We start from the raw sequence: 24,093 nt of genomic DNA on the forward strand, positions 1-24,093 counted from the left end.
TTAAGGCATCCTTTACCTTAAGTTGATTAAACTTCTTGTGCTCTTTCTTTTTAGACCCCCCTGACTATATCAGTTGCCTTAATAAAAGATAAAATTTCTCTTGACAAACTTATAGTTCTATTGACCTATGATGGACTAAGGATATGACTAAGAACATGAGGTAAAGAGAAATAAAAACCTATCATTAGGGAAGAATAAAAAGGAAGGTATCTTTGAATAAAGTCTTCTTTAATAGTTTTTAGAACTCCATTCTAATACAAGTGCTCAAGGACATAATTGGCAATATATTTAACAGCAAGTGAAGTCTCTTCACAGGTTGGCTTTATCTGAGATTCAGGGAGCAAGAAGCCATATCTACCAGTGTCTCGAAGCTCAAAAGTGAAAGAGTACTTGATGCCTTGATCGTAAGCCCAGTCATCAGAGCCCCCTGATGCAGGATCTGTTGATAAAGAAATAAAATAAAGCTTAACTGGAAAAGTGTGGCTATGCATTGAAATGTGAAATACTTTGGAGTCATGTAGCCAGAAATGCAGTACAGATAAAAGGAATATTCAATGAATTGATTGATTTCTGCTCATGGAAAAGCTTCTGTAATTTTAGGCCATTTGTGAGCTTCATTCCAGCTGATTCATGCAAGCAAATGTAAACAAGCTAAACTGCTCCCTCCTTGTCAAAATTTTCAAGAGACCATGGGAGGAATGTCTAAGGAACAGGAGGATGGCATGCTTGCAAGGAGTTGTTTAGAAAGATTTGGCGTCAGAAGCAATTACCCTCTCACTGGGTAGCTTTTTGACATTCATGCAGATCTGAAAGAACTGCAGATCTAGAATATCAGCTCAATTTTTTTCTTCTGGTCAAATGGTACCCGCCTTTCCCGTACTTCAGTACAATGAAGGCAGACTCTTTTACTGAGGAAGGAACCTTCAGAATGGCTAAGCACCACCAAAACATTTATAAAGGCAAAATTTCCATAAATATTCTAAAAATTAGGAGAAACTGGTTTTAAAGGGTTTTAATAATTATTTAAGGAATGAAAAATAGGGAAAAGAGGTTAGTTCCCATATCTAAGTAAATTAAGAGATCTTAAATATGGGAGATATTACTGTTCTAGAAGTCTATATCTGGCAACCTCAGCTCAGCTTTTGACACTGCAAAGGCCGTATACTGACAGCTGAGTTCCCAAGAAGGGTAGAAGAATGGAATTGTAATTAGTATGTTTTTCAGGCCATAATGCAAAGTAAAAGAAATAATTATCTGGGTTGCTAGTGTGGCTGAAGCCATTCTTTAGGATTTGCATCATCTTTTAATTTTGACTTGGAGATACTGGAAATGCAGAAAATCTGTAATTGAGATTTTTATGCTTAAATCTAAGTTGTGTATGACACTTTACCACACCACTTTACTTTCCAGGGGGTCAACACACTCCCTGGGATCCTTAAGGAATATCTCCTCCTATAGTTTAGAAATTACAGATTCTGTACAGATTCCGTACATACCTCTGAGTATATGCATATGAGGAAAGAAGGGGACTACTTAGAAAGAGCAACAAGAGTCACTAGAAAACTGCATTTGATAATCTTAGTAGCACATAATATAGATGCCTAGTATATTTAGGCCAGTACTTACAGATTGTTGCAGCTGCTGGGCCGTATGTATATTTGGTATTATACAAACTGGCCAGCTGGTTGGATGCAGCACGAGCAATGGAATTCTGTAGGAAAAGAAGAATGATAAATAACAAATTTCTGAGTGAATCTAAGCAAATACGTTGTTGAATAAACTGAAAAGCCATCTTTGAGAAGCTTTTATTTGAAAACTGTTTTTCACCTCTCAGAATGACTAGATGTCAGTAGCTGACAAGGCACAGCTTGTCTTATTGTGAAAAGAGCTTATCAGTAAAGAACTCATTCTCCAAGATTTAATGGAGTATAGTCCAATCTGTATATTGCTCTACTGCTGTAGAGCCTGCTGTATAGACCAGTATACTTTGGATGGGTAAAGGGACAATAGGTATCCGGATTTTCTATACTTAGAAGAAACTTGTACAATATTAAAACTAAATGAGGAATCTTATTTAGAGATAAGAGAATTTTAGAGAATAGCAATAACTTGGTACAGTAAATTGCGAACATACAATAGTCTTTCTTTTAATAGGTTTTTCTTCATATATTCATACATTTTTCTTTTTCTATAAATTCAGAGTAGAGTCAGCTTAGTGCAGTTGAACACTGATACAAGTGGAGGCAGATTAAGGTTTTATAAATATTAACAGCCAGAAAAGGCATAAATGACCCTGGAACCTTATGTAGTCTCATTAATTTCAATTCATTTCCTGTGCATGGAGGGACTCATTCAACTCCCACTGATTTTAGTGAGGGTTGGATCAGGCCCATCAATAGTACTATGAAGCTTTGTATATTTGCATTAAGGAAAATTACAGACTTTTCTTTGGAACGTGTGTCTTTTCCAGTTCTTCATTATACAGCATGTTGGTAACAAAACATGAAAACTATTACTAACAGATGATAAATAAGAATGATTTTTGAAAGCAGATGTTCAGTATAAGAATAAGTAATGGGTTGCCATATCTTTCTTTATAGCTTGCAGCTGAATAGCTTGCTATTACAGGAATTTCCTCAAGCCCCTTCTTTCTCTGTAGGTTATACTCTGGCTTACTTCCCAGTGGAAGATATATTGTAAAATATTCTCCGTTCATCCTTGTGCTTCAAGTGTTCCTGTGAATCACTCAAAAAAGCATATTGGGCAATGTGTTTAGAAAATCTTAGTTAAGTGAGAGAGCTTTCTCAGCTTCTACAAAGCAGCATCAAAATACGTTTGCATTAGCACTGGCAGCCTGCTTTATTGCAGAATCGCAAGTGTTTCCCTATTCCCAAATGTTGGATTTTGAACATTCTAGAATTATGGGAGTTTGCTGTAGGAATTTGTGGTCATTTATCACATTAAGAATATTTAAACAAGGCAGACCAAAGAGTATTTGAAGCTTATCCTTCCACTTATAACATAGGCTGTACCTGGATGTGGGGTTTGTTTCTGTCCTCTCTATTGTCCAAACACAAGCAGTTGTAGGAAGAATGTTGTTGCTTTGCATTTCACAGTCTTGGATTCAGAGCAATTGGTGTAGCTGAGCTCTCTCTAGTGTTGTTTTTTTTTTTTGTTTGTTTGGTTGAATTTTTTTAATCCCTTAACAAGCTGATTTTTCTAAAATCCATAATAATTTTTAATACATGTTGTGGGAATTGTAGAGGTTGGAGACTACTATCTGCTAGTGATACCATGTTTTCCTCTGTCATTTTTTATTTATAATATATACATTTAATCGGCAGCTGAGACTGAGTCAAATCTCTCAATAGTAAATTAATTTTAAAATGTAAACAGTTTCTTCCTCTTTTCAAATATATGCAAAGTGGAAATTAAATTTGGAAAGATGGTCTGATACTATGTATGGACCTGTTGGTAACTAGGATTTGCTCTCTCTTTAGTAAACTGCATGGTAGGGACAACAGAAGCACAGAACTGCTCTTTGGGGAGAATAGGGCATTCCTTTCACTCAGCTGCCAGATGATGGCTTTAAATCATACCAGAACAGATACCAGAAAAAGTACGTCAGGAAATCTTTTTACCTGAGAGATTCTTTATTATTGGTCAGGAAGTTGTAAAAAGAGAGATTTGTAGAAAGAGCAGTTGAGATTTCCAGCTGTTAAGAGCCTAGAATCCAAATAAACAACTTCCCCAAGTTCTCCAGATTGGAGATCACGGTGATATTTTAAATGACCCTCTCTAAGTGAAAAATATGACTGAGCATTTATGACTTCGTCATGAAATGAAACTTTATGAGAAGTTTGGTATCTGATTTTTTCCTTTAAGTGACTCTCTACTGTTCACTTTCCTAAGAGATTTATAGTCCAACACCTAAAGGTAAAAAAACAAATTTCAACTTTATAGGAACTGATTTCTTGTCTTAATAATTATAATATAATAAAAAAGAGCAGGAATAATAAAAGTTAAGTAAATACTTGTGAGTATAAATACAAAATATGAGGATTTTTTTTTAAAAAATAACACAATTATTCAAAATCATCCATAAAAGGAAATAACATGGAGATTTATGTGGAGGTATATAAATAATGTCCAACATTTTCGAAAAAGAAAAATTATATTCAGCTTTTGAAAAGTAGTTAGGATTTTCAAGCCTGTATATTATTTGGAACACAGCTGCAAGGAGAAACTTTAGTATCTTTTTGACCTTTGAGGATACTATTTACTGTTGAGTGATTTTCAAGATTGCTTTGCACAACTGGCTTAACTGAATTGTTGTGGTTTGTTTGGAGTTTGTTTATTTGTTTGTGAGGGTTTTTTTTACTGTTAATAATCCCTCTTTTACAAGGAAAATTTTGCTGGGAGTTATAGTAGCAGAGAAACAACTGGCGCCTTGAAGTCCTAGAAATAACTCCATATTAATACCTTGTAACTGAGAGCAGAAATGTCTTTTCAGCTTCTGACTTGTAGCTGAACTCACAGAGCTGGTCACTTCAGCAGAAGATAGTATTACCTGCGCTGATCACCCATCTGTGTTTAAACAGAAATTCTGTATTTACACAAAAATCCCATATTTTGCTTGATCTTGTGTACAGAGTGAACACGCCAGTGGGACAGCAGAGTTGTGTTCTCAGTTGCCATTATCTTACCTAAACCTAGTTTTTCAGTTACCAGCTTTTAATGAAAGATACGTTCCTGGCCTCTCTTTCTCACTACGTCTGGAGTTTTGAACTAACAGGATAAATTATCAGTCTAAGCACCTTCTGTGTGTTAATAGGTAATTTTTTGGGGAGCATCTCCCTCATTTTACTCTTGTATTACCAGGCTAGATTTGCCAGCAAATTATGGCTGTTTAGAAACACTTCAGGGATGTTGATTATGCAGCTGCTGCATGTGGACAACTCCCTTTGCCCTCAAAGTCTCACAGTGATCTAGGGAAACCTTTTCACTGTTTGACTGGACCTCTTCCTCTCTTCCCTCACTGGACTGCAAACTGATTTACCCAAGGCTGAAATCTCTATTTTCACTTCATCTCATTCTTGTTTGCTACTTTAGCGACCCTCAACCTCCTTTGTAACGAAAATCTGAAAATGTGGTATTTGCAAAGTTATCTTTAGCCACGTGAAGCTAAACTTCTGAGGCTTTCTTTTTTTGCCAATAAAAACAGACTCCCCTCAAAAGAATTCCTGACTGATTTGAAATTTAGTTCACTATCCTGTTGTTGCTCATGGTTAAGCATGTTCCCCAAGAGTCCAGGGAATCCAGCCAAGTGGACGACTTTAGTATGATGCTTCTTTTTTCTTTGCAAGCCTGTTTCTCTGTGGCAGCCTCACAGTGTGTTTAAGAAGTCAGCCCCTGGTGAGGCAGTTTCCAGTCTGACTGAGTTAAGGTAAACGTGCCCTACACCTGTTGGAGACTCTTGTCTTTCAGCCACGTTCCCACATGAGCTTCATCTGGAAGATGCTGCTACTAAAAACATCCTTTTAACAATTGTAAGACTTCCAGTACAGACCAGTTCTGTTGAGGGACATCTGTTGTGGCAAACTTGGTGGATGAGCCGTGAAGCCAGTTCCAAATACTGCTTTTATGTCCACTTTACTGTCTGTTGTGCCTGCCAGTTGACTTTAACCATATTCACTTGTAACAAGTAGTACAATCACAGGAGTTTGCAACAGCATAGATACAACAGCACCATAGGTTGCAGCTCCTCATTGGTATGTCCGAGTCTGTTAGATAATAGGATTTTTGCTGTTCAAAAATTCTTACCCACAGGTCCTTATACATCTTAAACATTCAGGAATAAAGTCAAGAGCTAAAAGACTTTGCTCCCAGGCATCAGGTTAAATAATCAGACTGATTTTCACAAAGTCATGCAATATATTTGAAATTCACTCTTCTGGTTGGCTGCACAGACTCTGGGCCTGTCTTCTCTTTCTACTATATCCTATTTTAAGCATTCAAGAGGAAATAAAATGCTAGACGAACCCAATATGGAAGGCGAGTTTCAGTGAGCTGAAACACTAGCCAATCTAGCCAGTATGCATTAAAGTAATACAAACTGAAATCCCATGTCTAGAAAATTATCTTGGGTTGTAAATTATTATAATATTCTGCAGCCTGCCAACTGTAATAATACACATACATTAATCTGACAAGGAGTATGAGCTGGCTGCAGTTGTGTATTTGGCGCTGAGTTTGTTGTTTAGCTGAGAGATGGAATTGAACCTGGAAATGGAAGAATGGCATGATGCACATTCTTCTGCTCTATCAAATCATAGTTCAGAGCCAATTCAAATACAAACAAGAATTGATAAAGCTTGATTTGTCGGCTGAAAATGAGGAAAGCAAGGGTGACCTAATAGGAAGCTAAGGCCAAAATATGAACTGATTAACAAATATGGGCTGAACTGTTTATGGAAGGTGTGATTAAATACAGAGCTCTTTATTGCAAGGCTCAAAAATGTGAATAGTAAAATAAAGATTAAAAGAATCTTTTTGGGGTGTGGAGAGATAGTGATCTTCCCAAGCATGTTTTCTAATTGTGAAAAGCTAGTGCTTTTGTTCTCTGTAGGGGATGGATTCAAGTGTGTATTCTGTGTGCAGGGTAACACTCCAGGGTATACTAAAGAATGAGTCAAGAGGATTATAAAGCAGGCAAGATGTGATTCTCCAAAAGGAGTACATATTTCTTTCAGGGTGTCATCACAAGACTATTGTGTAACTTCTGAGAAATTCCTGACCTAGATTTTCCTGTCCTGGGTGTTTTTATTTTTGTTGTTCAAGTATTGTTTGGATAACAGTGACAGTTTTGTTCAACAACCCACAAGGGGGAGTGGGGGGGACAAAACAACAAGCCTGAATAAAGAGAGAAAAGTTTTTGGGAAATCCTTGTGAGCTGTAGGCTTGAGATCAGAGATCCTCTTGCATCTAAGAAGAGTGGGAAGTTGTAGGAAGGGAGGGACATACGTGACTTTCATCATGTGTTACACCCCAGGGCCAGGGGTGGTTGAGGGGTTGTTCTAATCCCCCACTCAAAGTCAGTTACAATAACTTTGAGGTTGTTCTGATTTGCTATAGCGATGCAGTGGAGCATAAAGGATGTCTGGGATTCTCAGAGTGCCCTGTTCTACCTGAGAAACCAAAACCAGAACAGCTTTATGCCTTCTGGTGATTTCTTGAAGCTGTGAACAGAAAAAGTCTTTTGAGCCCCAAGGACATGCTGTTCAGTATGCTTGCAGGAGATGAAGGTGCAAGCATTTTCTAGATCTTTCTCTTCGGCAGACTTAGTGTCTTCAATCTCAAATTACTCAATTTTTGTGCCCTTTTATTTCTCACACATCGGAATGCAGCATAAGCCCCATGGTATTATGCTACCTTTAATTAAGTACAATGGAACAGAATGTTGTTAATGATAAGCAGACATGTGAGGTTTTGTTTAAGTACATGTCCAGGTGCTCACTGAAAGAGATAAGAAATTGCAACTATATTTCCTTTAATTTATTAGATCTGTCAGAATAAAAATAACATCTGAGATAAGATAATGGCACTATAAATTTTGCTTCTTCATTTGCAAAATGATTTATGACCCTTTTATTTGCCCAAACAATTGCTATTAAAAGTTGAGATTCTCGTTCTTCAGCATTTCTCTAAATTCTAAATCTAGATAGAACTTTTAGACTTGAAACACAACAATTGGCATACAAAATAATATCTCTTTTTGTAGCTATCTCATTTCAAGCAAGTACAATTGTTGATTGAAAATGTTAAATTTTCTTTAGTCGCAGCTTAAATGAATGCGTTTTAGTTATTTGAAGTAACCTGAAAAGCTGCACTTTCGAACCTGACCCTGAGCCTGTTGAAGTCAGTCTATTTAATTCACTAACACTGGAGTGAATTAGGCCCTTTCTGTTTAATTATCCCAACTGCAGGCAATGTTGATTGGGCGATACTCTGATCTCATTCTCCGAAAGAAGGATTTTTGGCAAGAAGTCTTCCCTTGTTAAAATCAGATACTGCACAAGTTGAACACCTCTGGGATCCTGCTGTCTTTTTGTTGGGATCACCAATAGAGGAAATATTTTCCCTTAATTAAGATGTTAAAAACACTCATGAGGTCACCTTGTCATGGTGGTGAGATTTGTGATTGCTTTGTAGTGGAAAATAATTGAACTCCCTCTGGGATCAGTGTGCCTGATTTAAAATATAGGATAAAGTGATGTTGGAAAGACTAACTTACAAAGAAAAATCCAGTGGTTGTAGAGAAATATATAGCCTGCATTCCTGAACTATTTATTTTTTGTGCTGAATGGTAATAGCAGAATTGTCCTCTATGGCAGGAGAGTTTTTATTGATAAAAATTGTAGAACCTTAGTATGGGTGATTCATTAAATTTCACTGTGTATTAGAATAAAACATTGCTAATAGGAAACTTTAATTTAGTAAAAGAATTTGAAAACATAGAAAAGCACATAGATTCTTTCTTATTGTTAAGGACCGTTTTAATAATGAGCTGTCAATGTAAATTTTTTCCATTTAATACTGTGAGAAACATGCTGTACTTTTAGTTGTGTTTCATCACATTTGCTCTTGATTCAAAAAATTGGGCAGAATGTCATGCAAACATTTAACACATGGGAACTTTGTGATCTTGACAACAAAGCATCTTCAAGTGTTTTGTGTTGGTTTATTACTTTGTACTGAACTGCAATGTGTGAAATATGAAGCTTTTGTAAAAACTGAAGACAAGAAATTACTACAGTTCCCTGGAATAATTACAGCTAAAAATTTCTGGAATATAAATGAAGAAAACAAAATCTTCATCTTAATTTCATCCTCTCTTTTAAGCTGTAAAAAATGTAAAAACAAACTTCACTGTTGGCCCTAGCTTATATTTGTGCTTCAGAATCATGACATCTATATTTGGGAGCACTCATAAATCTGTCAAACCTGCACAGCAGAGCAACACGCAGTGTTGTTGCCTTGGACTTTTGGCAGTATCCAGGAAAGAGGAGGAATCAAGATTTGTTTGGTTTGTTTTGCTGTGTTGTTTTCCCTGCCAACAGCTTCTAAATGCTAATATGCCAGAGAACTGAAGTCATTTTATTATTCATGCTTGTTGATTTTTGGCCTTATAAGATGTTTACAATTTTTATACACATTTAATAGTTTCAGCCCCTCTCTCTGTTTTTAAAGATAAAAATAGATTTTTTTTATATATATATTCCAGACAACTGATGTTATCTTACTTAAATGGCATTAGGGTGTAGCCCTTCTCTAGGATGAATAAAAGAGGCATTGTCCTTTAAAACACCGCATTCATCTTCTCCTCTTCCAAATAAATGGTGTGTTTGAATCCAGGCCTGTTTATAAAGGCCTCAGAAATGAAATTTTTACCTGTTTTATATCTAACTGGTTTTAATTATACTTTTGACAAAAAACGCCTCATTGTCCTGAACCCGTATCATTACGAGTTTCACCATTTTACTTCAGTGAGAACTAAGGATTGGTAGCAAGTGGCGGACAGAGATCCTTGTCTGCTGTGGATGATACCAGTTCAGTCATTTCATAGTTAATACAATCTATCACGCTGTTAGCTTGACTTACAGGGCATAATGTTTCTATATAATGTATTAAAGCTACATACATAGCAACCTCTTGAATTATGAAGAAGGAGTGCTGCACAGCATAGTGGATTTCTGTATAGCATGACTGGAAGACAAACCTGATCTTGTGGCAAATTCATTGTGTATGTGGAAATTATATAAGAGTCTTACTTTTATCCTGTGCTTGAACTATCTTGAAGCCCTCATGGTTTCCCTTGTTCTTGCTATGAAAGACTGAAGTATTTTCAAAAACTGGCGGTACAGATTCTTTCCAGATGTTAAAGAAATTGCTTGAAGTTAAATGAACCTAAATAACAAGTGATGATTTTTACTTATTTTTTTCATTATGTCAAAATGACAAAGAGACTTACCAGTTCCTCGTAATCCGGTGGTAATTTGTAAGTATATGAATAAGGAAACAGTAGCAGCTGGGAATAGGAGTGAACTGTCAAGTATGCCTTGACTGTAGAAAGATGTTTACGAATAAAATCAGCCAAAGCTTTGGTCTCCTTTTCAGACTCAGGTGCAGAGCCACAGTAAGTAGAATCACAGGGGGATTTTGAGGCCCCAATGGCTGGGAAGAAAGATGAATTTAATGAGTGTTTAATGAAAAAATTTGTTTGCTAGGAGAGTCATGTTACATAACTTTTGTAGATAAGCATTGGAATTCCTGCTGACACACATGCCATATCAGAGGAGAGAATATTTCATTGAATGGTTAAGACACTAGGCAACATGACATAGCATTAAATAAATATGCACTGTATAGTGTGCATAGTTGGAAGAACATGGGTATTGATGTAAAGCCCTATATTATGTAAGCGATTTGGGACATTGATTTGCTTCAGTACTTAACAGTTGCCTCCTTGCATATCTCCCCCATTTCTAGGATGCTTCCAGGAAACAGCCAAGTGTAAACCAAAGGAGACCCCTCTCCACTGAGTGAAACCAACCAAAATAAAACTCTTTTGGTTTCTGTACTGAACTCGTAGAATTGTGTGTATATATATGTATATGTGTGTGTATACATGTGTGTAAGTATATATATGTTCATAGAAGTAGCCACACTGATGATACTACTAACTAAAGTCTGGTTTTGGCCCAAAACTGCGCTAAAAAATGAACGCAAGCTATACTGGTGGTCTTCACTCAAGCTTGAGTGGGACCAACCGTCAGGTAGGGAAAATCCATAATTAAGTATCTTGGCTATTTCACCTCTGTATGTTCACTTGCCACCGTTGTCAGGAGACACTTACTGCACCAGCCAGCATTAAAATTCCGGTTGGGATCTGTACCAATACAACGGCTACCAGCATTTTTAGAGCGTGTCTTTCTCCACATGCGGTCCTGAAATAGAATGGTGAAGCATAGATCAGAACTAAGAGAAAGTTCTAACAGTTGGCTTTTCCAGCACTGTTATTCTTGAGAAAGAAGAATGTACTTACATTTGTCCAAGTGTAAACATAACCATCAATATTAAGAACAGGCAAAACATAAAAGTCCAAGTGGTTGAGCAGTGTGGTCATGACAGTATCTTTTCCATAGGTCTCAACAGCCTAATTGGAGAAAAGTAGAAAAAGTCAATGATGCCTTCACAGATCCATATCTCCTGTGTGTATTTAAATGCCTGGGTCTGGATCAGGAATTAATGAATGCAGTGGGCAAAGTCATCCAGGTCACTCCACCACGTGAAATGGCAGCTCTGTGATACTACATATACTTAGAGGATTTACACTGACTATGAACCATGCTGGTGTTAGAAAGCCATCTCATTCTGGTAGATACATAGTAAAGCAACATTGATTTTGAACAGGATAATAAATCACTGGAAAGAGATTTCCACCTACTAGCTTCTTGTTTACAGACAGAGCAAAGTTCCTATCCATATATTCTCCCCACATCCTGTCATCTTAAAAGTCCAGGTTTAATTCGTATGAGAAGGAAAAATCATTTTCCCCATTTTTTGTATCTGTTGTGCAGAGAAATTTAATCAATAACCAAAATTATAGAGAATATTTCCAAAGAACATCTTTACACATTTCCAGTCATAATGCTGTGGATGCACATATGCACAGGCAGATTTTTCCCTGCACTTTTCCAGACACATACATTGAATAACAAACATAAAAACTCCTACCATAAACCTGTATATCCTCATTGTTCATGTCCTGGCACTTTGTATGCTTCTTCCCAGACTTTAATCAGTGTTGAGGGGGCATGCAATGACCATGGAAATTTGTTCTAAGAAGTATGTTGCACCCATGTTTCCTTTACTCTATACAGACATAAAGGACAACATCTAGGAGTGCAGTGGAGAAAGGCACCTAGGCACCTTTTGTCCTGTCACTAGCAAGGGGGAAGGTTGGCTATAGAATCTAGAAAAGCAGTTTCAGATCACTAGAACTTATTTTTCCTGTTTTTTTTTTTTTGTTTTGTTTTGTTTTGGGTTTTTTTTATACTTGTTTTCTTTTTGGAGATGCATATAACAATCCACCTTGCTCATGTTTTTTCTCTGGTTTTCTTTTACTTTTATGTCTAGAAGCAATCCCAAGTGAACTGCTGATGACGCTCAGAGGACTGCACTTTTAAAGCACTTCTGCTTATCCACACTTGGATCCACTGAGCAGAGCCACTGCTGGTGTCAGGTATACCCATGAATTAAGTGACCAGACAGTGAAAATGACAGCTGTAGTGACGTGAATTGCTAATAGAAAAATGGTAGCACATACTGTCTGCAGCCTTATTAGGAGATAATGAAATCACATTCCCATTGACTCCACTGAGATGTCACTTCCAATTTCCACTGCTCCCTACACAAAACCGCATGGCTGTCTGATAAGACTGAGATTATACTTGCCACCAATGCCTCTTCCAGCATGGCTCACCCACATACTTTGGCTTTCCTTTACTTGGGTTTTAAATCCCACCTGCTGCTTTTAGGTTTGCTTTTTTTAATCCTCAAGAAGGAATTCTTACAAAATTAGAGATTCAATCAGTGAGTTGTTTTGCTAAATTGATTGTTCTCCCTCCAGCTGAGGGGAATATACCTCTTCTCTGTAGAGAAGACTCTGCAGCATTTGATAACTCTCACCTGCTTTATATTGGTGGTGAGGAGAAGGAAAAGACAAACAAAATTGTTTAATTCAAGGCCTAAATTATCCCAGCCTGAAGCAAAGCTAATTTCACCTGTGCAGCTCTTTCCTGAATATGGTTTCATGTTTTAGAAACCTTTCTGTACAACTTGAAGTGACAGCTCAAAGGGACGTATATGCATTTCCCTCTTCCTGAATGGTGTTTAGGGAGCTTCATCTGTAGCTTTCCTCCTCTGTTGGGTAGATTTCTTCAGTGCGCTCTCTGCTTAGCTGAGGGTAGGTTTCCACCCTCTTTGTTGCCTTACTGAGTAAGTCTGGTTGCAGGGAATACAACAGCTGATGCTGTAGGAAGACAGCTGTTCTGTCTTGTGCTCAAGATGCCTTCTGATGTGCCCTTGAATTTCCTTATTCTCTACTCCTTATGACTATGTAAAGAACGTGACTATGTTTATAGTGTTTCTAGACCTGTGTGCATGTCTCACCTTTCTCTGACTACAGGTGCAAAAAGGAATTTATAGACTGTGTAAGTAACTCTTGTAGTTGTCAGTACCTCTTATGCATGCTTTTAGGTAGTCTTAAACTGCTGAAAGATTACAGGCTCAACCGTTAAGATCTGGTTTAAGTAGTTACACCCTAGCCATCTTAGGTGAGAGAAGGGATGTGTGGACAGATATTTGGAGGTAAAAAGACAATCTGCAGTGGCCTCAGCTCTTGCTGTTCACTTAAGTTTTTCTTAAACATAGTTGCATTTTGTAAGATATTTTTTTGTCATGAAGCTTACTGACTTCTTTCACAAACCACTGGCAGAAAGCAGGGGAGATCCACTCTCTTGCATGGAAACCACAATCCATAAAGATGGCCTTCTTATTTGTACCACTTTTTCCCATCTAGGAAAAAAAAAAAAAAAAAAAACAACAAAAATTCCAGGTCTTGAACAAAGGAGTTTGTCTGCAGAACAAGTCAGTCGGCTTGCTGACCTAAAAAGTTAACCTTTATATGAATATAGCATTCCTTGATTAAATGGAAATCTAGGGAGTGCTCTCAGCTGTAGCTGCCCTTGGTATTCAAGATAAAATAATAGACTCTTAATAATTTCATTTTTATTAATGTAGATAAGCTTGTCCCCCCCCCAATTCTTTCATTATTCCGTACTGTTGATTTATTCCCTGTAGTGTCTCTAAGAGTTGATCTTATTTGCTTGAATGATACATTATTGTAAATGCTTATGCAATTTTGGGCAAGTAATCTTTATCCTTTCACCTTTATTTAAGTAATTGTATCTTATTTATTCATAAAAATTATGCCAAAAATTTTTCCCAGCCAGCAACTAAACACCACACAGCTGCTCGCTCACTCCCCCCCGGCAGGATGGAGGGAAGAGAATTGGAAGGGTAAAATTGAGAAAACTCATGGTGGCCCACCTTCCCCAGCTTTATACACTGAACATGACACCACATGGTCTGGAATACCCCTGGGGCCAGCTGGGGTCAGCTGCCCCGGCTGTGCCCCCTCACAGCTCCTTGTGCCCTGTCCCAGCCCCCTCGCTGGTGGGGTGGGGTGAGGAGCAGAAAAGGCCTTGGCTCTGTGTAAGAGCTGCTCAGCAATAACTAAAATATCCCTGAATTATCAACACTGTTTTCAGCAAAAATCCAAACCATAGCCCCACACTAGCTAATATGAAGCAAATTAACTCTATCCCAGCCAAAACCAGCACAAAATTATGTATGAAGAAGATACAAAAAAATTTGTTGCCTGTTGTTAGACAGACTGACATTAATAAATCCTTTTAGACTAAATGGGTTTACAAACAAAAGATGGAAAGAGCATAAAGGTAGATGATAATTTAAATAGATGTCTGAACTTCTAATAATTCATTATGCCCCTTTTTAAAAAATATCTTAAAAGTTGTAAAAGTCATAGTAGTAGTGAACAAAACATGTTAGATTTTCTGCAAAGTGTACATTGCTATCTTAGCATCAATGGTGTTTTAATAGACATCATAATCTTGTGGAGGTTAATAGAGGAAGAGTCTGGCACAAAGAAATCAAAGTACTTACTTTGAGAAGGTACATTGGCCGTCCTTCATATGTTTTCCCAATTACACTACGAGAAACAAGGTTTGGGTTCTGAGCAGCAATATCAGCAGTCCAAGCAGCTATCTGTTTAATAAGGAGGTTAAATTTACTGATGTCTTTGTTCCTTAGGTTCAGACTAATTAATTCACAGACTTTAAGCCAGAATGGTTCTTCTGAGCATCTAACTTGACCTCATATTTAATACAGTTTGTAGATTTCCAAGAATTAGTTCCTACTTTTACTAGAGCTGTATGTCTGAATTAAGGTTTTCTACTATGAATTTATCTAAACCTGTCATTGGAATATGGCTGGTGGATTACAAACCCCTTGGAATGCTGATCCTATATAGTTATGACCTTGCCACCCCTTAAACTCTCTTAACAAAAGAAAACTTTTTCTTGTTCAGCTAAGTAGATTGAATGCCTTAAATCTTCTACACGTTGTAATGTTTTTCAGTTTCATTGCTCTTTTGTTCATCATCATTCTTGAATTACTGACAGAAGTGTGGGACAGGGATTTGTAGGAACAGTCCACCAATGCCAGATACAAAAGAAAGAATATCTCCTTCGTTCTATTTATTATTTAAGGAAAGTAATAACAGCCTTTATTATCTTAATATTGGAGCAGATTCCATTTGTTATAGGTGTCTTTGGAAGCTCACAAAAAAGTTGCCACATCCTCACAAAAAAAAGCATTTAATGCCCAAAGATCTATCTATACGCTAAGAAGAAGACAGGAAACAGCAGAGAGATCTAAAACTGACAAGGAGATACTAGAAATATTGGTTGACATTGTGGACGTTGGTGTTTTTTTGCATGTCAATAGTCTTTGCAGAGGGAGAGGAGCTTTTGTTCTTATTTTTAAATAACCTTGTTAAAGGATTTTTTTTTTTTTTTTAAAGGAAAGTTCTCGTGGAAGAAATTTGGTTAGTTCTGTGTATGTTCTGTAGATACCACCTGGAGAGGAAATATAAATTTTCTTGTTTGAAAATGTAACAGGTGCTAAGTGGGCAATGACTGGCACAAAAAAGAAAGATTTTTGCAAGGAAAGCAATGAAAGGGAGATTGTCATACTTTTAAGTATAAGAACTGTGATGCAATGGATGATGAGCCGCTGTAAAGATGTGAAGAGTGACATGGTCAAGATTATGTGTCAGGAAAAATGAGCATGACTGTGAAAAAAGGAAGGAGGAGGGGAGATTTTATGGTGTAAGATGAAGAGCTAGAATTGGGGTGGGGAATGGAATCAAGTTTTTTATCAGAAGAGATGGGAGAAGAAGTGAAAAGAAAAGAGCAAATTAGTGGTGAAGCATGTCATCCTGGTTATTGGATTTCTGCCGGAGTTTCTTTGCAGCACTGGGAGAAGAGAAAAGAAAATAGGTGTAGGGGGGATGAGTTATACATCTGTAACTTGGTAATGAGCCATAAAGGAGAAGAGGAAGGAGACTTTGAAGAAGGAGTTTATTATATTAGTGGATGGAACAGGAGAGGAAAAGGGAAGAAGGCTGGAAGCGTATCAGAAGCCATTTTGATTACAGATGCTAAGGTACTGAGCTGATAAAGTGGTAAACTTCTAGACTTTACCGTTTCCCAGTTGTTGTACTTTTCATAGCTGTGTGTGGCAATACGAGCTTTGCTGTCAAACTGGGCGTCCAGCGCAGCCTGCAGGTTGTCAATCAGAACTCTGCAATAAGGCACCGTGAAAGGTGTAATGAGAAGCATACAATTTGCTAGCAGGAAATTATGCACCAGGTAGACATTTCAGGGTCTTCCTGAAATTAAGACTGCATGGATTGTGAAGTGAAATGTGTGGGCGGGTTGATTGCTGCATTTGAAAATATTATATATTAGGTTCAAGTTTCAACCTATGTCCTGCCTCAACCTTGCCATCAGAATTCTCAGGGATCAATAGATTCCTCCTAATTAGCACCTACCTGCTTACTCTCACACTAACAAACCTCCAGGGTGGCAACAGTTTGGTTTAGGAAGAATGGCAATGCTGAGACAGAGCGTGTGTAGAAAACGAGCTCTGGGCTGACCTCGTGTTGCCAGGTTGCCTCTGCCTCAACAGAAAAAGGGCCTTCTCTTGAATTTATGGCACTGGAGGAGAGTTGAACTGCATTAGTGTAACATGCCCATGCAGCAACCAAGAGATGTTTGCCTGATGAAATTCTGTCAAACCAAGCTTCCAAAGCTTAGGTGTGGTTTGACAGCTTTATTGCAGGTGGCATTGTCCACCCTCCATGCTACTTTACTGCATGTGAAGTGGGCTGTTAAAGTAGAACACAGAATAGCAAGAAATCCCCAGCATCCTGTCTGGATTGGTTGGCTTTCTCCTGTTCATCTTTCCCTGTGGCTTATACAAAGGCACAGCTCATCATCAAGCACACTCTTGAGAACCTTTTGTTTATATTTCAACCTTGGCTATCAAAAAAATAAGTCCTCTTGTTTTTCCAGTGCTTGTCTCCTTGATCATTTGTGATTGGGATAGAAAAGCAGGGGGCCAGTTTGTGAGGCATCACCAGCCTTCAGAACAAACAGTGCAAATGACTACATTGACATGATGTCATGGCACTGCAGCTGCACTTCAAAAGAATTGTAGCGGCTTGGGTTGTCACAAGGACGCTCTGCTCAAGTTTGTCAAGGACACCTTCCAGACATTTTGGCCTTTGTTACAATCAAAGATTTGTGCATGGAACTGGGGGAGTTCATGATTATTATAGGAAAAACTAACACATGTAGAGTAACTCCTCCTTTGCCAAAGAGGAAATTCCACTGAAATTGGATTCCTGTACTGTGGCATTACTGAAATAAATTTCTTCTAGAATGTTCTTAGATTCTATTCTCCCCATGGCAACCAAAACAGACATGGTTAACATGAGTCCAGTAAGTTTAGGGATGGATTATCCTTGGATTTAGCAGATCATAAAAGTTATGTTTCCTGAGAACTGTGTGGTGTCCAATGAAGGAGTCTGGACCGGTGACAATAACAATGGGGCTGAGAGACACTCAGCCAAATGAAGTCTTGAGAATTTGATCAAGTAATACTGACTTTCAGTGTCTGAGTACATGATGTTGACAGAATATCCATTACACATCAAAGAAGGCTGATAATCAAGTTGTGCTGAGCCAATTTGCTGTGTTTGGGTGGAACTAAAGGAGAGACAAAGACAGACCACCCCACTCCACTCCCGGCCAAGGTCAACTTCTCATCCTTAGTTAATGCTCGCATAGAGACTGGCAGATATGAAGTATAAGCAGTTGCCTGGTCCTGCTATTTTCTCCTTACTCTCCCATTAGTTCTACTTACTAAAAGGCTTCTGTTCTTAGGGATGTGTAATGTGGCAGTGTGATCTATTCTCTCCACTTATGCTGCAGTTGTATTCAGTCATGGAAACTCAGGACTTTTTTACTTCGTTGCCATGGATCTGCTGTGTGACTTGAGTAAGCCCAAGGCTGTTCTGGGAATTTGTTCTCCATGCTCCCTTGGCCCTTCACCTGGAAACTCTCTTCTTTTTGTCATCAGTTGGGTTCCCCACCCCGCTATTGTTCTGCAGCTTTGAGAACTCAGTGGGAGCCCCTCATGGTGGCCCTCGGGGCTCACCATTTTTTGGCCTCAGTTCCATGATACTATCATGCAAACCTGTCTGGTGTACTTTCTGATTCTTTCTAGACCTTTGCTGCATTTTGTCTTTAGTAGGAAATCTTTCTTGTCTCCTCTGTACTCCAGCCTTGTGTACAGCAGTGAGCTTTCATCTCAGGGAAATTCCTGGTAGTAATCTTTGTGTCCTATCTCTTACCTCTATCAATATATCACCACAACCCTTTAAGGCAGAGCAGCTACAGTCCATTTGAACTGCAAGGAAAGCCAAACCTAATAGATGCATCCACAGGAGGGATGAAGTTTGTGACAGGAAGATCAGTTGGCTGATATGAAAAGATCAAACACATTTTCCCCAGTATTTAATCTCCTTCTATTCAAAATACAGTAGTGAGAACAAACTTACCTATATTCCACCCCACTTTCTTTCAAAAGATCTTCAACCTCAACAGACTTGTCAGCTTCAACTCGAAAATCAACTTGCATTTTTGGCCTTACCAGTGTGACAGAGTCTGGTTGCCAAAAGTCAACCTGAAAGAAAGCCAAATGAATACATAAAAAATTAAATACATACATATGGCTGTGATTTTTAGGTGGATATCTGTGTGATGGTGATGTTGATTGTGATTAATACACTGAATTCGATTCATATCCTATTATGCTGACCCGACCTTGCTTGCCAGAAGTATCAACCTAAATTTTAACTGGAAATTGGTTAAGAAGATTTTATTAGGCCCTGCAATTTATATGGCAGAATTCTGGAGATGGCGGTGATAGTTTCACAATGCTGAGTATTCTACAGCATCTGAGTGCATACAGACTTGTGAATATAACTATCTTTACAACTGCTTTTATTTTTCATACAGGTTTCATTGGAAGGTTTTGCCTATAAGTGTTAGACAGAAATAGACTCCTATCTCAGTAGCAGAGGGACACTACATGAATACTTTACATAAATCAACTGGGAAAGAATGTTGTCTGTATGAGTACTTTTAAGACTCAATTCACTAAATTTCATATGATGAACCTGTGCCTTCAGAATATGTTTAATTCAGGGTGGACAAATGACAGAGCTATTACTATTTCATGTATTTTTGCTGAAGTCCGTTTCCAGACCTCTGGATTTAGCACCCTGTTAAAGGCCAATGAAAGCAAAGCTGTTTTGCCAAACTGATGCCTTTTCAGCCTTTCATCTCATGAATGTAAAGGAAATTGGGGCTGATGGCCATATTCATGAACTATGTGTCTTCAGGTGAGATGACTATTCTAGGATATACTACTACATCAGTCCTGACTGATTTGCTTTGTATAACAATGGTAGTTCAGGGATCTTTTCTTTGCTTCAAAGAAAATAAAATAAGCAAACAATCCCTTTATACTACACACTTAAAAGCAAGCATGGTATATTAATTTTCTTAATATTGGCAGCACCATTCCAATAGTATATTCTTCTACAGAATCCTGTTCCAGCATGATATATTAGCCTGTTGATGATAGTTCTCCACATCTGTACTTCGTTAAAAATACCATCCTTTCATCCCACAGATAATGGTGTCTTTTTCACTAACAGCTACTTTACAACATCAAAGCCAAAGAGAAATATTGAAAACACATTTGCTGTCTTTATTGCTTCTCCTCATGTCATTGTGTAATCATATCTCTACATCAAGGTCAGTAAGAAACATACAGCTTGGTTGGAGAGAAAGGAAGTCAGAGAAGAAAAGGTGACATGAGAGACTAGAGGCCAAAGGAAAGTTCAATTTGTTGGGAGTATGGATTTTAAGATTATTTACATGGGCAAAATATTTTGCCTATAATGGTAAAAGTTCTGGTAGTTGGGATTTCCATGTTTTATCTAATATATTCTTGAAAGCACCCAACACTGAACACAGCATTTCAGATTAATTTATTCTATTAATAAGTTCTGATGGGCACTTTGATGTTCAGACTGGGTTTACCAGACTTTCTGGGAAGGTATTAGAATGTATTTGTGTAGCTCTAGCTTTATTGCTTTGTCCTATTCCTTCTGAAGAAACACTCCATCTGACTTGAATGTAGTCAAGATTAGGACTTTAAATCAATACCATGATCTTCTTTTTTTAAAGATATATGTTAGTTGAATAAAAGGAGAAATGTTCCTTTCAAATGAAATATAGCCCCTTCCCAAAGTTCTTTACCTGCATGTTGCTGCCAATGGAACTGATGATTTCCACCTGCTCATCATGCTGCGGAATCACACGAAACACCTTCTGCCTGAAAGGGGAGAAAAGGATTGGATTTGAAACAGGTAAGTCAATTGAAATTCTTTTGCTCATGAAGAAGAAATTGTGCAAATACAAAACTTGATGTCTGTTCTTACCCATCAAAGGCTAGCTCCTGCAGGTGAGCAGAAACAGCTGCAACACCTATAAGGATCAAGAGTGCCTGCATTTTTTTAAAAAAAAGCCAAACAACAGGTTTTCAGTTCTATGCTGCTTTTATAACCCATTTTGTCCTGGTTTTTATCAATTATACACCAGAACAACTCACTGATCAACTGATATATTATTCCCTTGGCCTTGTTTTATTTGCATACTATTTATAATGTGTGTTTTACTCCACACCTGTGAAAACAGCTGAAAGTCTCAAGTGTGGCTGGCTAAAGAATCTTGATACTTGAGCTGGATAAACTCTTGATATGAGAAAGTGAATTTATTTTACTTTGTTCTTTTCTGTTGTATGTGAATTTTGATTAAATTATATATATTTTTTGCAATAATTTGGTTGCTGGATTACAAACTTTAGAATACTTCATTGTTACTTTATGTAATTGTAGATGTCTATCACATGTTGCAGTGTGACTCGTCTTAATCACACGGCATTGTCCCTCTTCCTGAATAATATGGGGCTGACTGACAAAGGAAGATGAAACACAGTTGGGTTGTACCATTTATCTTTTCCTTTCCCAACAGAGAAGAAAAGTACTGAACTTGTTCTTTGCTCAGTCAATTCACTAAAACTTATGAGTAAGTCAGGTGTCTGCAGAACTGAGAGTATAGAAATTTCTAGTCATACTGGAGTTGTACATATACTCCACATGATACATTCATTGATTCTTGTATGTTCTCTAATTTAATCATGTAAGGGTCAGAGGTAAATATCTTTTAAGTTAAGCACTACTGTGAGCATTACATGTAGGCCAAGGAGATCAAATGAAATTTAGTCATACAAAAGCATTTTTAGCTTTACCTTTCATGCTGTGCCTAAACTGAGAAACAATAGTGTGTCTGCGTCACTGCACTTGCATCTGTTTAGTTTTCATTAACGAGTACTTGGCATTCAATGTAACATTAATTGTCTGTTGATGCTGTGTCCTGAGGTGACTGATGTTTTTGACAGGGGGCCTCTAAATGAATCAGTGTATAAATATATAATGAATGGAATTTATGAGCTCAATCCTGTCTTCTGTTATGCCTAAGTGACCAGACAGATTAAAGGGGTTCAGACACAGATAATCTTGAAGATATTCTTTGACTCCCATGTCTGCTATTTTGCAGATATCTACACATATGCATATCATATGGGAAAAATTATTAGAAAATTAATATATATAAAACTCAGATTAAAAGACATAGTTACAGTTTCAAAGTGCAGAAATTTGAATTGTCAATGACCATTTTAAGAATGAATGTGGCATCAGACTGCACCTAATTTTTTATGAAGTTCTCTGGAGTCAACTCAGTAAAGCTGCAGCAGCCTTATATACAGAGTACCTAGAGATATGTATTTTAAAATCGGTGTACCAAAAATGCAGCAGTTTATGTTTAACTATATTATCCATGATGAGTATGTTCCTAAAAGGAGACTCCAAAACTGCACTAAGCCTATTTATCCAAGACTGTCTTTGTGAAATCATAAGGTCTGAACTCTCTTAATGACCTAATTTGTATCACTGCAGGCTCTTGTCCAGCAATAACCTTACTTAAGTCAAGTCTACTAAGAAGGATGACAGCAGGAATTATTCTGACAGAGTGCCAAAGCAATAATGCAAAGTCTTCAAAAGTTTTGATTTTACAATGATGACATCTATGGTATCAGATAAAATGGTGTGATTCCATGAACATTGCTAAGACAATAATGTGGAAATGACCAAGCCCGGATCTTGCAATGAATAAATGATCACAAGAAGTAATCAAACAAATTGCAGGTGTCATCATTCCCTATTGAGCACTGAGAAGCATCTTGGAAATAGAAGACTGCCAGATTTCAATGCTTGAGTTTACTTTTAAGAAAATCTTTGCTTTTTCATGCAGTTGGAGATGATGGGGGGTTTTTGTAATATGTTTTTTTTTCCCTCCAAACAATCACCGATGCAACATTACTGCCATCAACTACTGAGCTGGCAGACATTACTGAGTACTATAATTTCTAATGGCAGTCTTTGCTGTTTCCATCCCAGATTAGGTCAGAAGAAAACAATGACCTGGAATCTTACTTAAGTGATTTATTTTACCTCTCAGGATTGATGGTTATTTGTCAGATTAGCTCATAAACTATCTCTAAACATTGTCTTGTTTTTCTAACTGTATAATATAAATGTTTAATATTTGTATGATAAAGGGGCAGCATAAGGATAAATAAAATAGCAAATTAAATTTGGTTAAGCCATCTGTTCTTTTTAGCATCTGATTACAAACCAACAGCACATCAATTGGCCATGGCTGAGTAAACCTTGGCCTTTACTACTTAACACTGAGTGCAGAGGCTAGTATTACCTATATCTTTGAAAAGATTCAGAAGGAAGATTTAACATTTTTAATCAAGAAAGTAACAAAACCAGCTGAATCCCCAAAGGAGAGTGGGTAGTAATTTCCTTCAGGACATGTATTTTGTCTTATACTTAAGGTGAGCACAGCTGAAAAAAAGCTCAGCTATTGCATTTTTTTTAGCAGTTGTTTGCTTTTTTGAGGATTAAAAATAAAGCCTTCTATGATGATGTCACTCACAAATAGTATTCCCTGTGTTTAGTGACATGAGCTGTAAGAAGTTTTGATGCTAGTAATAATCTATATTCCAGCAGAAATTAATTTTTGTTGTAATTTCTTATTTCAGTTTTAGGAATAGAAATATTCTGGTACTCCACTTTCAGAAGCTTATGAAGGCTAACTGCAGATTGATAAAAGGAAAAAATACACATCAGTTTTAGCATTTCAGAAACATCCCTTTTCCTATGAAGCCTTTCATCCCATTTGTTATCAAACTGAGTCCAGAAGTCTGAGGATATAGAATGTGTTTTTTTCTAGGAGGTTGAATAGATACAGATTTTCTGAATCAGATATTTTGTTGAGCTATATTTTAAAAAGTCTGATACCCTTTAGTTACAAAATATTGTCAGTTTTTATGATCCTTGATTGATATATTTATCTTCTTAATTTTGTTTGATATTTATTATGTTCCAAAAGATCAGAGAGAAACTCCTCAATGCTCAAATCTTAACACTGCTTATGTATGTAATATAGCAAAATCCTAACATATGCCCCAGACCAGGCACATGGGTTTGAATTATGAGGACCATCTTATCATCATTTATTTGTTAAGGTAATATTTGCTAACCTTAGTTTTAAAGAGTAATACTGTTGAATATATTCTGAAGATCTTTGACAGTACTGTGAAGAGGCTAGGATGAGC

At 37.3% G+C, this 24,093-nt stretch overlaps 1 protein-coding gene across 1 annotated transcript; it reads right to left on the reverse strand.

Annotated features, from left to right (window-relative positions):
• Positions 1 to 214: 214 nt before the first annotated feature.
• CPB1 (carboxypeptidase B1) lies at positions 215 to 20,856 on the reverse strand. Its single transcript, XM_009965037.3, has 11 exons — positions 20,786 to 20,856; positions 20,604 to 20,679; positions 18,833 to 18,957; positions 16,410 to 16,509; positions 14,809 to 14,910; positions 13,537 to 13,638; positions 11,105 to 11,215; positions 10,916 to 11,006; positions 10,031 to 10,233; positions 1,627 to 1,711; positions 215 to 439 (listed from the first exon to the last, which is right to left on the reverse strand). The coding sequence occupies exons 1-11, from the start codon at positions 20,854 to 20,856 to the stop codon at positions 252 to 254; spliced, it is 1,254 nt and encodes a 417-aa protein (XP_009963339.3). The 3' UTR covers positions 215 to 251.
• Positions 20,857 to 24,093: the final 3,237 nt, after the last annotated feature.

This window comes from Tyto alba, unplaced genomic scaffold (genome assembly GCF_018691265.1).
Source record: "Tyto alba isolate M040663 unplaced genomic scaffold, T.alba_DEE_v4.0 Super-Scaffold_10, whole genome shotgun sequence".
NCBI classification, from domain to species: domain Eukaryota; kingdom Metazoa; phylum Chordata; class Aves; order Strigiformes; family Tytonidae; genus Tyto; species Tyto alba.

Excerpts from the sequence above, each read along its gene's own strand:
- CPB1 (XM_009965037.3), bottom strand. The coding sequence starts at position 20,856 with ATGCAGGCACTCTTGATCCTTATAGGTGTTGCAGCTGTTTCTGCTCAC. Across the intron at positions 18,958-20,603 it reads CCATTGGCAGCAACATGCAG|GTTGACTTTTGGCAACCAGA; the intron begins GTAAAGAACTTT and ends GCTTTCTTTCAG. Across the intron at positions 440-1,626 it reads CCCAGCAGCTGCAACAATCT|ATCCTGCATCAGGGGGCTCT; the intron begins GTAAGTACTGGC and ends CTTTATCAACAG.